This window comes from Prosopis cineraria, unplaced genomic scaffold, assembly GCF_029017545.1.
Source record: "Prosopis cineraria cultivar Desert tree isolate PC_DT_omini unplaced genomic scaffold, ASM2901754v1 PC14, whole genome shotgun sequence".
NCBI lineage: Eukaryota > Viridiplantae > Streptophyta > Magnoliopsida > Fabales > Fabaceae > Prosopis > Prosopis cineraria.
Window position 1 is genome coordinate 25,006,481 of NW_026555345.1, and position 16,949 is coordinate 25,023,429.

General features: G+C 34.9%; 1 protein-coding gene and 1 pseudogene across 1 annotated transcript; both read right to left on the minus strand.

The window, feature by feature from the left end:
• Nucleotides 1–933: 933 nt before the first annotated feature.
• On the minus strand, nucleotides 934–9,769 carry LOC129292643 (U3 small nucleolar RNA-associated protein 5-like). The gene is made up of 13 exons (XM_054930233.1): nucleotides 9,627–9,769; nucleotides 9,292–9,385; nucleotides 8,577–8,720; nucleotides 8,378–8,493; nucleotides 7,676–7,830; nucleotides 5,435–5,523; nucleotides 4,730–5,276; nucleotides 4,343–4,501; nucleotides 3,189–3,346; nucleotides 2,951–3,030; nucleotides 1,686–1,797; nucleotides 1,461–1,535; nucleotides 934–1,379 (listed from the first exon to the last, which is right to left on the minus strand). Exons 2-13 carry the CDS (start codon nucleotides 9,379–9,381, stop codon nucleotides 1,242–1,244), a joined length of 1,863 nt encoding a protein of 620 aa, XP_054786208.1. The 5' UTR covers nucleotides 9,382–9,385; nucleotides 9,627–9,769; the 3' UTR covers nucleotides 934–1,241.
• A 2,924-nt stretch (nucleotides 9,770–12,693) lies between these two features.
• Nucleotides 12,694–16,262, minus strand: LOC129293388 (probable polygalacturonase; annotated as a pseudogene).
• Between the last annotated feature and the right edge of the window lie 687 nt (nucleotides 16,263–16,949).

The following is a 16,949-nucleotide window of genomic DNA, read 5'->3' on the forward strand; positions in this document are numbered from 1 at the left end:
AACAGTGCCAATGGACACAGGATGGTAATACAAGTAGCATTTACCGTTAAAATATAATGCAATGAATAGTTCTAATAATTTTTTTAATTAAATCCCTACTCATTTATTATTTTATTAAAAAAATAGGTTGTTGAAATTTCAATTGTCATTATTAAAACTATTACATACAACATTTAATCAAGGCATAATTAAAAAGATATATTTTTTAAGGATTAAAATTTCTACTAACTTCTTTTAAAACCGTGAAATAGTTAAGAATGGTTAAAAATGCTCTGCAGTGTGCACAGAAGCGAGTGGAGGGGGGCAGAAACGTTTATATCGGTACATTACGAGGTCTTAATTTCCTTGAGTTGAATACTTGTCTGTTGATTTTGTTTTCACTTGAAGCACTTTGTCCTGCATTAGTCAATTTTTTTAATGAATTTTTTCCATTTCCACTAAAAGTGGGGAAAAACACAGCGCCGAATTTTTTTTATCCCCCCCCCCCCGGGGGAACTTCGACGATAATCCAACTTGTGACATGGCCTTTCAAATTACGGCCTGTAGAATTCAGCTGGATCAATGTTGGTATCCACGAAAAACTTCTAAAAAATTCTCAACACCAAGCATTATCTATCAAATAGAGCCATCAAGAGATAAATGAAAAGAGCAAGATTAACAGCATCCAGCCTGTGTATGATAACGATGCTTGAGCTATATTTATAGACTTTGATTACTCATGAGACTTGGACATCGTGTCTCGTTTAACCTAGGAAAAATAATTTATATGGACCACCTCACTAACATTTAGTACATCTGATCCGAATAGTACCAAAATTCTCGCTGACAGGGGGCTCACGATGGGAAGAGAGTCTCTCTACTTTTTTTTTTCCACTTTCCTCATCTCCACCACTCATTAATTTTATTATTTAAAAAAATTGTTTAATAAATAATTTGAATGGTGGGGATGAGGGAAGTGGAAGGAAATGGAAGGAAAAAAATGAAGAGACCCCTCTCCCGCTCACGATAGAGGGGGAAATCCTCAGTAAGTTTCACAACTGAGCTGACTCATAGAACGTTTTAAGAGGCCAAAATTAAACGCCCAAGTCCCAACCCAATTCAATTACAACTATCTTTGCACCGAAGGGGGAATATAAATAAAGTATCTACTTTGCCTATTAGGCTATTTCATAAAGTATTGCGTAGACTACAAGAACTCCCCCCCCCCTTACATACAACATTACCTCTCATCAAAATTCAAATTAGCTGTCATCGTCATCACTACTTATTTCAGATGCATCATCTCCTTCCTCTTCAAAATAATCATCTTTGTCCTCATCGCTTTCTTCCATTTGTGGATCTCGCAATGAATGAGTTTTGCTTTTAGAAGCCTTATTAATCTGAAAGGAAATTGGAACAAGGCCATTAGACATCACTAGCTTTAGCAGCGAGACCAGATAAATTAGAGAATGTGATTAAACCTGTGTTGTCACCAATTGCAGACGACCTGACAATCGTAACAAAGTCTGAACTGCAGATCCTCTAGAGCTAGCCATCTGAAAGGCGAAATATGCTATTTCAATTTCACAAGAATTACTAATGTGTTTTCCAGATTTTAAAAACAGCTTAACAAATTCAAATCGTGACAGCAGATATAAAGCATTTAAATGAGAAAGCAAGCTAGAACATATTCTTTCTTGTATTACCTTGGTCAAGGAATCAAGCATATGTGTCACATTTTCCTGAGAAATTAAGTAGTGACCATGAATCACCAATATGCTATATACCCACGGAAGAGCATGCTTGCCAGTAGATGACCTGCTCAAGACATGATTATTCACATCAATTTTATCAAGTGTAACGGGGAAGAAAATTATTTTTCTGACCTGAAAAATATTATAAATCAAGTCTTCGCTCTCTTTACCGCATTAAAGATAGATTCATACGTTCTTACCATATGCTGAACCACCGAATATTTTTCTGCTGTCACACACCTCATACACACACACAATCCGTTCAGTCCTTAACATAACACGAAGTTTGAAATTTTTTTTTTTAATCCTAAATATAAGATAAAGTTAGTATAATTAATTCTTTCTTCCAACTTTACCCTTGATTTATTTATTGTCATTTGAATACCTAAACAACAATTTATCATAGTCATTAATTACAAAGGAGGGTAAAATTAAAAAGTTACAATTTTTTTATATTTTCAAGGTTATAACTAACATTTCTTAACCAACGTAAAGTTTGTTAACTTTGTCTTCTATCAAGGACTGGAGTAGTACTAGTACATACTACTAACAGCCTAAAATGGGAAAAATTAACCACCCAATTTTTTAGGCTGTAACTGTTTCTTATAATGTTTCTTGCATGAATGCATGCTTCTAAAATGCGGGAGCCACTGTTCATCAAATTTTAAATAAAGTCTCAATCATGCTAGCGTAAGGTTATGGCTGAGAATTACACAGTAATTTCTTTTAGCATATCAACTAGCTATATCTAACTGACCAAAAGTATTATAATCAATTACCACGGCTGTCTACAAGACTATAACTTAATTATAAATTAAAATTCACCCAAGAAGATCAAACACTAGTGAATTTTAATTTGATTGACAAGTATTATAATTAATTCCCACGGCTGTCTACAACACTTTTTTGTCATCCGCACATGGACCCGTAAAATGCTCCTCACTTCATGTGGGAACAAGTACAGTTATCGTCAATCAAATTTAAAGTGAAACTATACCAAGTATGCTGTTAATTGAGGTTACTATATCCTTAGAAAAATTATTTCATGATAATAAAATGGCAATAAAACTGTCAGTTTTAAGTTTGGCTATATGTTGTGCCAAAAAAAAAATGGAAATGCAACAGAAACCAAAAAAGGGAAGGAAAAAAAAAACTGCATTTCCTCCTACTCCTATGTAAGATACCATACTAAAAGATGGAAAAGAAAGATAGCAAACCTTGATTGCCAAACAGTCAGCAAAACTTCCAGGAGTTTATATGCTTCAGATGGCTCCATAGTCAAGACAGTTTCTCTTATCTGATAAATCAATTCAGAAGCATAGACAACTACATGTCATGTAACTTAAAAAATGAAAGTGAGCATAATATAGATTATGAAGACAACTAGAATCATGATTTCATAAGTAAAAGAAAAACAAATGCAAAATGACAACTCCTCAGCTAGAGAAAACAAACCTTTCTCATTGGAAGAGTAGCTTCAAGATCAACACCCTTCAACAATGAAGAAGTAGATTTGATATTTGATTCAAGATCATTTTCATCACCAAGTATCCCCAGAGATCTCATCTGATCCTCCATGGAGATCACATCAGTCTCGCCCTGTGTCATCTCATCTGCACAGAATGATAAAACCAACATGTAAAGTCAGGAAGTGCCATTCCATCTTTCAGTATCACGAAGATAAAAGCTAATGACAATAAAAATGGATTTTATATTTGAGGGAGGAAACAACAATCTGTAGCAAAACCTGCAGCATTGATGGAGGAAAATAAGAAAATTACAGTTCATTGGATTGTTGTTCAATTTCTTGCTTAGTAAGAAAATATAAAAGTCAAAGAGATGAAAGTTTACAATCTCGGTTGTCAAGATAGCTGATTAGCCACTAAATTCCAAAGATCTTAAGATTCCCCCTCCCTAAAGTCATCCTGAGCCTATGTAGTATGAAACATGGCAAGGACCATTCTATCCCCCTGGAAGACTGCATGCATAAATTTATCTTTTTGAATACTAAATTGCAGCTTTCTAGCTCAAATTACCCTTCTATAATTAAAGTTGTTGATTTTTTTTTCCTTTTTATTGTGTGTTGACAAATGTTTTTCTTAAAGTTTGTTGGATTTGAATACTTGATTATTAAATGTGTCTAAGTTTAATTCATTGTTGTAAAGTTTTTATCTCAAGAATTGTGCCTTTTATGAGGTATGATTAATGTATGAATATTATCGCTTCAGTAAGGAGGGAGGGTTGTTGGGGCAGAACTATAGGTTGTGTTTAGATGTGAAATTTTGCAACTTATAACTCATTTTATTGAAGAATGATGAGGCTTAGATAGATTTATATTTGTATAAGAATTCTCTGTAATTTATACAAACACTTTGCCATAAGAAGTAGCATCCCACAATTCAATCTTTAACCTCTTATTAATCCTGCATAAAATTTGATCTTGATAACCTTGTTTCCAGTAAAGATAATTGTCAAGAGCCATGTCAAATCAAAAGCGTAAACAGTAAAGGTTCATGAATATTTTATCATAAACTCTACCATTGTTTAAATGGTTGATGTATTATCCAAGTACTTCATTCAACAACAAAGATGATAGATCTTGGCAGTACCTTCAATCTCCATAGAAACAGATTCACTGCTTCTAACCAAATCATCCATAACCTCCTTGCCTGAAGAATCTTGAAATTCTTTCTCTTGCACATGAGAATCATAAAGCTTAGGAATCGGGAGCAAGGCATCCTCTGCATTAGCACGGTCTAGTGCAGTAACTGTCAAATGCAAGAATAACAGTTAACCTATGCAAACATAATTGAAAATAATGTCAACAAAGACCAACAAATTTTAATGGATATGTACTATATAATTATTAAAAGGATCAAATGACAAGATTATGATCACCAAAACAAGCATATCATAAGTCATATTAATGAGAAGTTCTCATTCTTGTGAACGACGGAAATGCTAATGAGAGTTCTGTAAAGACAATAAATTGTCACCTTTTTTCACATCTTTTGCCTTCTTAGACTTTACAAGGGACTTGTTCAGCCGAAGAAGAATACCATCATCAGAAAAATTCAATTTGATGTCTGAGCCAGATTGCACTGAAAGTTTTTGAAATGATGGTCTTACAAGCAACCCATGAACAAGTAAAACCTGACCAGAGGCAGGATTGTTAATGCTTTCTAACTTTGCAGCATATATTGCTGGCAATGCACCCATGTATTTTCTGGAAGATGTGTCTTCCGAAGATAATGATATTTTAGTGGGCTTCACATTATGTAGTTCCTCAATACTATTTCCAAACCAAACATAACAGTCGCCAACTTCTGAGATAGCCAAAACACATGCACCAACATTGTCACGCTCCCTGCTAGGAGTGCACCTGCTATCAAGAAAAACAGCAGGATGCTCCATTGCAAGAACACAACTAACTGACTTCTTTTTTGCCCCATCAATCCTCCAGATAGCAACATATCTTTCACCAACAGCAGAGGATAGAATATACTTCCCATCTTCAGTGAAGACAAGACACCGAACAGATCCCTATTAATTTAATTTTAAAACAATTATCATACAAGTAACAATGCTCACAAAGATGTCAAAGAAAATCTATGCTTATCTTCAGGGACATATGCAAAGGTAAATAATACAGTATGCTACACATGTATATTTATCTACACACACACACACATGACACTCACAGGATGGCCAAAGAACTTCTGTATCTTTTTGTGATCAGAACAATTAAATATCTTTAGTTGTGCTGCTGCAGTTGCTATTGTCCTCCCATCTGATGCAAGTGAACAAAATAAAGCAGCAAATTCAGAAGTGAAAAAGATATATCAGACTTGTTAATCTAACTAATGATTCGCTGAAAACTTTTTGAGTGAGCACAACTCAGGAAGTATTGTTTATAGTTTAGCATAAGCCATTTAACAACCATAGAGCTAAAAGGCATGGTTGTTTTTCATTCTATTTGAAACAACTATGCTACTAACTTGAGAGCAGATGCCTCGTTACAAAATGCTGATTAAACCAAGAAACATGAAATCTAAGCTTCCTAGATAGTAGTTATTATCCTTCACAATGTATAAGAAGCTCCACTGTTAAAGGTGAACAGTGCACTCAAGGCGCAAAGTCTGTAAAATGCCTTAAGCACAAGGTGCTAGAAAGGTGCACACTTGCATGAAGCAAGGCGCTACCATGTGCTGTAGCCTCTAGGTGTTGATGCTTTGGTCTAAACTTCTAAGGGGTTATAATAGGTTCTCTTTTATAACCTAAAACGTATAAGTTAGGGTTAAACTTTCCTAAAAATTTCCCCGAAAGTCACAATAATTTCTCTATCACATTTAAAATTTCAATCAAAGATTATTTCTTGTAATAAATTTAAATCTTTTCTATTATGTAATTGTCCTCCCTAATTTTAAATTTAAATTTTCCCTATTTTGTAATTTATATCATATAACTCTCCCTATTTTATATCATATTTTAATCAGTTATTTGTTAAAAAAAGAGCAAAACCATCATCTTCTTCAATATGCTACTCAATAGCAGTCGATTAAAGCAATTAGTGTTGTCCTCATCTTCTCCTCCAAATAAGGGTGTTCAAAATCGATCCACACCGAAAGGACCGACCCAAACCAAAAGAAACCGATCAAAACCGAACAACAATCAAGTCTGCTTCAGTTGTTATGATATGAGAACTAGTTGGTTCAGTTCAAGTTCGGTTTTGAGTACTAGAAACCGAACCAAACTGAGCCAAATCTAATTAAAAAATACTATTTATTTGTTTGTAAAATATATAACCATTTATCTACAAGAAGCATTTTGTTTTGAATTTTGTATAGTAATAGATAAACATTTTTAAAGGACTTGAATGGCAATGCATAATATTAAATAATTATAATAATCATGCTATGACCATCATTTAATTATTTACAACTTAAAAGCCTTAGTATTCAATTTATCTATAAGAAGCATTTTGTATAATAAGTTTTTCATTATTTATTAAAATATAGATACATAGATAAACATTTTCAAAGGACTTAAATAGAAATGCATAATATTAAACAATTTTAATATTAAAAACTTATATCAATTTTTATGATTAATTGTCGTTATCACAATGAAATTTTATTATATTTTTATATCTCTATTTATCAAAAAAAGCAGCCAAAAAGAATTAGATTTAATTTTAATACATAGCACCATTATGAAGATGAAAAAAAGGAAAAAAATTAAATAAGTACATTGAAGCTTGATCCAGACCTTAACCAAACCGAATCAAACAGAAAACCAAACCAAACCAAACTGAGCTCCAGAAAAACCGATCAGGTTCCAATTATAAGTAAACTGAATGATTCAGTTTGGTTTGGTTTTTGCCTAAAACCAAGCCAAACCGAGCCTATGAACACCCCTACCTCCAAACCCAATTGGCATCATCCTCATCGGCTCATCCTCTTCTTCTCTTCTTCAATACTCAATTCCAGTCGGTTGTTGTCTCCTCCTTCTCAAAACCCAGTCCCAATTGGTCTTCTTCAATGCCTAGTAGTTGACCACCATCTACTTGTCTTCTATTCTCTTGTTTTTCAACTCACTTCAACTAGGCACCCTCAAGCGAGCACCTTTTGCTCGTGCAAGGTGCACAAAGCCCTTTCAAGTGAGCTCCTGACAAGCCCCATCGCCCTCTCTTCATACAAGAGGTAATGACCCTATTTAGCACCTCGCCTCAGCGCCCTAGGTGCTGAGGCACTCGCCTTTAACAAAACCGGCTCCACAATTTCCTAGGAAGCCTTATATCCTACTTCAGATTATACTCTTAGTAAAATAAAACAAAATTTCAAATGCAGGTTAATATTAGTATTGAGAAATAATCAACGTGTCAACTTCCTTTCCTACCACCAAAAACCAAGAGTCCTGCAAAAACCGTGAAGGATACATACCTGAAGAAACAGACATACAGGATATTGCCTTTGAAGAAGCTTTGAATTTCTCCAACAGGTTTCCTGTCTTACAATCAATCTTGCAAATCATTCCATCTGCACCTGCAGTATAAACACATGATCCATTTGCAGAAGATGAAACAGCTTTCACGCCTCTGCAGGTGAATGAGCAAGAAAGAGAGAAATGAATCGGTAAAGTAAATATCATGTTCTTATTTAACAGTAAGGAAGTAAATATCATCAAATCCATCAAAATAATAATGAATTTAATCTCGGACAAACTTATGAAGAGATTTTTTTATTAAAAAAAGGTTATTCAGTTCCAAATAAAACAAGAGAATTTCATGTAATCAATTCATTACAAAGTCAAACCCTTACGAGAAACAAAGGGACAAAAATCATAGAAAGAAAGAGATGAAGAGACACTATTCCTAGAGTTACATTTGAAATGCAGAGAGCCATATCTCTATATGATAGGCCTAAAGTCTTACAGTACAAATAGCATTAAATATCTCTAAGACATGACAAGATAAAGAGAACATGTTGTATATACTCCCTTCTATTCAACCAATACATCCAAATATTATGGAGTTGGAGTTACGAATCTACCCATCTCTATAGCCGCTATTATCTTTCAAATAATGGAAAAAAAGTGATTGAAAATTGCAAGTCTTAGTTAAGAACAAAAGATCTAGAACTTACCCAGGATGGCAGTCGTCAATTCTCCAATTTAATTGCCCGGCAGACACATCAAGTGCCAACACGTCACCACTACCTGTTCCAAGTACTAGCAATGAGGATGTGTGTTTCCTTTTTCTCTGCAATAATTAGCAGTATCAGGAGCAAATATTCTCTAAAGGCAAAGACAATTAAACAATATATTTACAATGAACTGACCAACCTTTTTTTCTAATGACAACCATTTCATGCATGTATAATCTATTGAAAGATGACCCTTCATCGATCCTGCATATATACTTGTTGCATCACTTGATGTGATGTCTGCAAACTCGGTCTGGATTTGACCATTTAGCGTATCCCAGATCTATGCAAGAAAATGTAAATGTGTCACACAAATTCTTTGAAAGAACAGCATTCATCTTTGATCATTCAAAATTATTCTCATAAAGAATAACGGGTATATGTCTTAAGCTGCAAAAGCGTGATGTGAAGCATTAAAGGGAGCAACTTCAAGTTCAAATATTAAATCCTAAGAATTGTAGGCCAAAAGTTTGGTTGTTACCATTAGAACTACTTGAATATTCACAATATATGGCCTTAAAATGTTCCCTTTCCAATACATCAATGAACAAGCTACAATAATAAAGCATAACTACATTCTACAAAAATAATTAAAAAAACACAATTTGGTCCAACATTGAAGAAAAATTATCTTTTTGAAGCCTAAATCTTGGGGATCCCGCCCAATTTTGCAAGTGATTAGCACATTGAAGACAATGGCAATCAATGGAACGGATAAAAAGTTCAATGCACATGGTAAATGGTGTAATGCTGATGCCACCATGATAAATAGAATGGAAACCATTGTACTACTGAACCCATCAACACTTGTAGTTTTCAATCATGTGTAGTTGCAAGTAAAAAGAATTACATACCTTTATGCGACCATCTCCAGCGCTGATAGCCAAAAGGTCTAACGAAGGACTAAACGCCGTTAAAACATCCCTGATATTTGATGAAACCATTCTCCTGAAACACAGAAAAAGAAACTTCAGAAAATTCCCGGGTACCAACAGAACCACAAAAAAATGTAAATATTCCAAGGACCTCCGGTGCAGAATATACAAAACGTACCAAAAAAAAACACGCTGATAAATTCGCAATCAACAGAAGGAACGATTCAAACATGTAAACCAATAATACATCACAGGCAGAGAAGAATGAACATGAACAAATTTATAATGAACCAAACATAACCGAAGTTACTTACAGAAGCAAAAGAGAAGCTAGACTAAGAAGTTAGTGAAGATTGAATATTCAGAAGCGAAAACACAGGCTATAGCAATAAGCAACTGCTAGCAATGAGGGCAACAGCCAGTTCTCTTCCTGCGTTTCCCGCGCCGCCGTTGGACGTTGCCCAGCGAAAGCCGGAGGCATAAGGAAGGAGAGCGGAATGGGCCTCAATTGGATTGATGTAACGTGACCCAATGAGCCTCAAGATGGACTGGACTTCCCTGTATGATTGGGCCAAGGATTAAATTTAATATAATCATCCATTATCATCGTTATCATGAATTATTCATATTTATATTCACTAAGTTTGAATCTCAATTGAAATGCCATATTTAATATTTGATAATACCTCAAATAAGATTTTCTTCAATATGAATATAATTGTGGGTAGTAAAAAAAAGTGTATATACATATACATATATATATATATATAATCCCTACACAAAATGAAGTGACTTCTAGAATTCAAAATCAGTTGATTAATAAATTCAGAAAAATATCATCAACATATTATGATTAATATTTATATTCAATATAATATATTTAATATAAATATAGAAAGTATAAAAATCGCATTATTGACAAATTTTAAACAATTAACCTCATTTTGAATTCTGTACAAATGATTTGATCTAGTTTAATATATTTTGGTAACTCAGTCTCTCAAATTTGATCCGTTTAAATTATCAATTTAAAATTATAAAAAGTAATCACCTTAATTTTAAAAATTAAAATAAAGTATGTTTCTTACTTTAGAATTTTGAAATGTTTCAATACCCAAGACTCTAATTATCATGTAAGGAATTTCGGCCAAAAAAATGTATTGTGTAAGGAATGACCTACGATTTTTATTATAAACATTTTAACCAGTAACTAAAGGGGAATGGCACATTGGACCAACTAAGAAAATAATGTCACTTGTAAGACTCTGAAATCTTAAATAAAATGTCAATTGGAAGATTTTCCTTTATTAATATTTAAAAATAACAAAAACTACCCATATTTACCCATAAGTAAAAAAAAATCTGGAAATATCAAAATGTCAGAAGCTAAGTTAGATGTTGTCAAAACATCAAGTTGAATCGTATTTAATCAAGCATTATTTTTATATCTATAGTTCAATTTTAAAATGTCAGAAGATAGGCTTCAATATATATATATATATATATATATAAGTTAGAAATGTTGCAAAAGTAAACTATGTTGAAAACAGCAGATGCAGAGGCGAACAGCGAGCTACTAATTGCTCGAGTCGTGTCCGGAAGAACACTGTCCTTAAGAACTATTCCGGTACACCTGGACGGAGTAAGGGAACAAAACAGCAGAGACTATAAATGAGAACAGATGAACAAAAGATCAGAGGGAGGAGAGGACGAGAACGCTTGCTCTCTGTTCTGCCCGCACCCATGTCTATTTATAGGCTGAGGAATGAGACACAAACGTTGGGTTATAATTATCGGTTAATGCTTCGGTTATACACAAATTAAACAACAAACGTTCATGGATTAATGCTTCATTTACACGCCTTAAACAGCAAAAACGTGCATGTCCATTAATCCGAAAACGTTCAGCGTTCAATCTGAATTCGGTTTTTTCAGGTAAGCAAAAATAATTATTTATTTAACCATTTTTTGTAAAAATAACCCGGTAAAAGGAACCCAATGCCTCTTGAACTCGCGCGCAGAGGGGGCGAATCGGCTAATTTCAACTGCGATTGCCCTGAGTTGGCCTGTCTCATGTACGCGAAACCACTTCTCCTCCAAGCCTATTTTACCAGCCCGCTTCATTCCTTAGTATATATACACTAGAAGATTCCTTCCTTTAATCAATGTGGGACTTTGACACACACACACTTTTGACACACATACAACAAACTAAGCATTATTTTCAGCTTGTATGTAAATGGATACACTTTGTGAATTGACTTTTCTAAGAGATTAAGGCTGTTAATTGATATTTTAAAATTTTGAAATTTTGTAGTGTCATTATCATCATATTGTTATTTCATTGTAAAACGTCATTTTTCCCACCACAACCAGCAACGCGTCGTGGTTGCGGAATTTTTTAGCTGAACAAGACACCTTTCTGGTTGGAAAGGTCAAGTGAGAGAAACAATGCAGGGAAGCTTGAGCCAACAGCCTATGTGCACACCCTCAGAAAAAAAAAAAAGATGCTCCAATGATTGGTTTACTAGTTTTGGAATCCCATGCACCTACTGCTTAATTTCTTTCCCTCTTTTTTTCAATTATTGTATCATGTATTTAATCTATTTTCTTGGGTTTTGGACTTTTGGGCACTGCCCTTGTGTATGTACACACATGCTTTCTCAACTAATAAGCCAAGCTAGATGTTAATTTCGATTAACTTGACTCTGTAAAAGCTCTTTCATTTATTCAATACAACTTATCCTATAGCTAGCTCATTTAACATGATAGTCATCCATTCTCTGAAACCATCTAGAAAAGTAATAATTTTGCTATAAAAAATTGAACGATCACATATTAAGATAGACAAATAAATCTAATTGCTCCTATGGTTTCAAGTCGATAACCCACCTCATAATTCTTGATGTGGTTTCATTTGTTTCTTTTTGCAATGTTTTGCCATAGCATTTGAGCCTAAAACAAAGGGTATTTTTGTAGTGCTAGAAGAACATTAGAAATTAATTTTTAGCAGGGGTACCACGCACACACTTCCCTGTAGTTATATCATGTTACCTATAACTTAACATCACCATGAAACTTGGAGCTAAATACACCCTAAAATTATTTTAAAAAAAATAACTTGCGGCTGAACATCTAATCATCACTTCAAAAATAAAAAGGTGGTTCATCAAATGCTGTTTTGAACTCATATGTATGATTGGATTATGATGAGAAAAGAAACCTGACATTTGTTCATGTAGTAAAAAAAAGAGTGTTTGCAGAGATTGGTTGAGACAGCTTTAAGACCAAAATACTGTAATAATATATCCATGGCAGAACTCGATTGTTTTATAATGTTTACCACCAAGTACCTCCAATGTTACACAAACAAATGGCATAGCCAGGGCTCAAAGTTGAACTTTCTTTAATTGGAACTATCACCCAAATCCATTACATGATTTACAGTAATAGAAAAAACAATCACAATGAACTGAAATGCAAAACTATCCAATGCGGATTCCTCCTGTTGCGGCACTAACAAAATTTCATTACAACATGAATGAAGATATGAAACTGTACAACAAATAATGTGATGATGATGATGATGATGAAGGAAAAAATGAACAACCCAGATAACTCTTGTCTTATTGAAACAAATGTGACCTAATCTGAGATAACACAGGGCAATTCATTTTTTTTCCCAATCAATGTGAAGCCATAGCACTCAGGAATATGAATTTCCACTTGAGAAGGAAGGAACTCGCATACAGTCGAGGTGTTTGTTATTGGATCTTCCAACGAAGAAATCGCCCGTGGACTTTTTTATCATCAATCCTTTCAAAAAATTGTCCACGCATCGAAATTTAAGTGGAAAATTAAACAGCAAACACGCAAGAAACTGCAATTATGTGGTGTCATGTGATATCACAGGGCAGAGAATTTACTTTTTCCATGGATTTTGCTGATCAGGGAGAAACAGGATGAAGAAGAATTCCAGGAGCTACCAAGGTCGGGGCAAGGTTCTGGGAGCACAGAGACAGAATAACCAGACACGTTTGAACATTCCCAGGAAAAGGGAGAGACAGGATTTATAGATAAAGATATGTTGGAGAGGCATATGTTAGTGAAAGGAGATTCCAGAATCCCAGTGAAGTTCCCAGCTATGGTGATGTTTGAGCCAGTCACATCCTGCAAGGTGATGTGATCCAGTTGTGGAAGAGCATTAGGATCAAATTTATCATCTGGATGAGAACCACAATGTCCTGTGGCTGCAAATGCATTGTAGATATTCTCCATTTCTACATCTGATATGAATATTTCTCTAATATAGCCGCCTCTGCCTTTAGTGGTTCTGAACTCAATCCCACTGTGTGAGTTGTGAAGATGAACATGCTCCACGAGAACATTCGAGATGCCTCCAGACATGTCACTTCCAAATGCAAGGGTAGAGCCAGAAGATGCTTCAAGATAAACCCTCTGATATGTACATTCTTGGTAGGCCTCCCGTAGGCAATTCCGTACTCATCCCACCCGCTTTTGAGAGCAATTGCATCGAAACCCATGATGATGATACAATCTTCTATACAGACATTATCAGAAGAATCTGGAAATATGAATTGCACAAACATTAGCCATGAAGCTGTTGAGGTACAATATAGTACTATCAAGAATCAATTCAACTCAAATATTTAAGCTTTCCAGTGAAGCCTTGCGAAAGATAGAATGAACTTTTGACTATTTGACCATAAAGGTCTTGATATCATGTCAAGCACTAATTCAACGGAAGTTTAAACTAAGGCTCATGAACAAATTTGTCTAATTAATGCCATTCTCAGCATACGAACCATAAGAGTTCATGGAGGATAACAAACCTGGTACTATACCAACAGTATAAGGTGAATCTGGAGGGGCAGAGATTGAAATATTTTGAATAATTACATTGCTGCATCATATCACAAGTCTAACCAAGTCAGTACAACTTCACCCAAAACTAGTATAAGATCGTTCAAAGTCTAGATAAACATATAAACATACCTGCAATAAACTGGATGGATGCTATATGCAGGAGCATTTAAGATTGTAAGATTTGAAACAACTACGTACTCAGAGGCTACAATTTCAATCAGATGAGGACGGCTATAGTTTAAGGAATGAGAGCTAAATTTGTCCCACCAAACCATTCCCATACCATCAATAGTACCATTATTGCCTGGTAAATTACATAAAGATATCATAAACTTCATGGCAGAGGCCGATGCCATTTAGAAAAGTTGTAAAGAGGAGGCAAAAGCTGGTGAGCAGAAAATAAACCTGTTATGACCACATCTTCTAACTTGTATCCATTTATCAAGCTTTGATATCTTCCTCCTGGAACTTCTGTTCCTCGACCATACGAAGGCAAGGGTTCAACCACTTGCCAATGAGATGGATCCTAATTACAGAAAAATCACAAGTAAAAAACTCAAAATTCAGGAAATACCCTCAAGAGAACAAAAAGACAACTAACTAGCAATATCTGCTATGTATGGCGTCACTATCAATTCAATATTCAAATAATTCTTCTATATGTATCTAGCAGTATGTTTTTGTTTCAACCTGGAAAACTTTTACCCTGAGAAAAACAAAGGTGAAATCTTTATAGGATCGAATTCAATTGGGGGTACAATACCTGAGATCCAATAATAACAGCGCCTTTTTCCAAAAAGAGAGTGAGATGGCTGGTGAGATTGAAGCTTCCAGTGAGCCATTTTCCTGGGGGCACGTACAGCTGAGCGCCACCCTTGTCAGCAAACGACTTAAGATAGAATATGGCATTCTGGAAAGCAATAGTGTTCAATGTTTTTCCATCTCCAACTGCACCAAACTCCTTTATAGACACACTGTGTGGTCTTGGATCTAGTTTTGGATTAAACTCACATTGTCCACCACTTCCATCTCCATTGATACTCACGGCATTGCTCAATGCCAATAACAGCAAGAGCAATGCCACCTGAAAGAGAGTCAACCACAAAAATTAGACACAGATGATATTCTTCTATGGGGAAATACATCATATAGCTTCCATGCATATCTGATAAGAATGTGCATGAGCTTTGGTGACAATCTGAGCAAGCCAATCATCCAAAAGAAACACAATAAATGAATTCAAAACAGTTCAAAACTCGTGACAGATTATACCAAGTCAAGATAACACTGAAGCATATAGAAGACGACTAAGCCAAGAACTATTTGGTTCAATGACATGAACCTTCCTCCTTGATACAAGGTGCTGTGGGTTCTATCCCCTGTAAGCCCAAGAATGGGAAGGGATTTAGGTTAGGTGGGTGTGTGTGAGAGAATTGGTTAGGAGTGCTGTGTGTTGGGTGTTGTGTGCTGGGTGGGTGTGTTGCATGTGTGGGGCACCCCTCAAGGGTTAGATAGGTTAAGATACCAAAATGTGTGTGTGTGTGTGTGTGTGTGTGTGTACAGAAGATGACTAAGAACTTCAAACAAAATGCCTGATTAGAGGAGTGATAAATGGTGTCGAGTTTATCAGATCATACAGAATTTGATCAGAGCCTGCCATGGAGGGGAAGCAACAAGAGCAAATCCGATTTGAGAGAAACCAAAGCAACATATTCTTGGACTCAAACTTTCTAAAATCCAACAGAAGATTGCAAAAATGCTCAAAAGCAACCATCCCAGTTCATCGACCCAAAGCAATCCAGTTAAGGGATTTCCAGATTAGGATCGAGCCACAAGAAGAAGGAGGAGAAGAAAGCATGGCAAAATAAACCCATAGGAAAACGAACAAAAGAAACGTACTTACTAGCATCTTCTTGGGTCAAAGCCGAAGCAGACAAAGACCAGCGCTAATGCCCAAGCACAAGGAAATAACTAAAGTGCAGAGAAGAAGCAGAGAGAAAAGGGGAGGAGAGAGGAGGGGGGGGGAGAAGCACCCACAGAGCCGGGGCAGCTTTATGCAAGTTTTGAGAGTATTATAAGCATTAATTATATAAATGACAGCAACGGATTAAACAGCAGTAACCTCCAATCATTAAGCAGTAGTATATGATGAGGGAGGAATTTGTAATATAAAATAAGGTAGGTACAAGCACAAAAAATGACAGCTTTCGATGCATTAAAAAAAAAATACAAGAAGAAAAAGCCACCCAGGCAAATCAAGCAGGGCAAGTGGGGAAGAGAATAGTGTGGTGGGGAAAATAGAAATTCAGCATATTAAAATTAATTAATTGACACAAATTGCAATTTACTCTGTTCATCAATATGATGAATAACGTCTCTCGCCGACAAAATCGTTTGAAACGGCCCTCCTGGCTGGCTGCATTGGAACACAGAGAGTGTGCCCGTGTTTGGTTACCCATAATAACTTATTTCTTCCCTTTTTTATTGCCTTGAACATATTACGATAATATGCTAAAAGTTCGATGACAATAACAGAGGTAAAAAAAAAAATCAATTCTTTGTCTAAAAAATTTAATAAAATTTAGAATAAAGTATATTTTTAGTCGTTTAATTTATTTAAGATTTTATTTTGATTCTTTAATTTTATAAAGTATTTTTTAATCTTTTAATTTTAATATTATTAATTTTAAATGATTATTTTTTGTCAATCATTGTTGTTTTGAAAAGAATTAAATTTAATATATCAATAT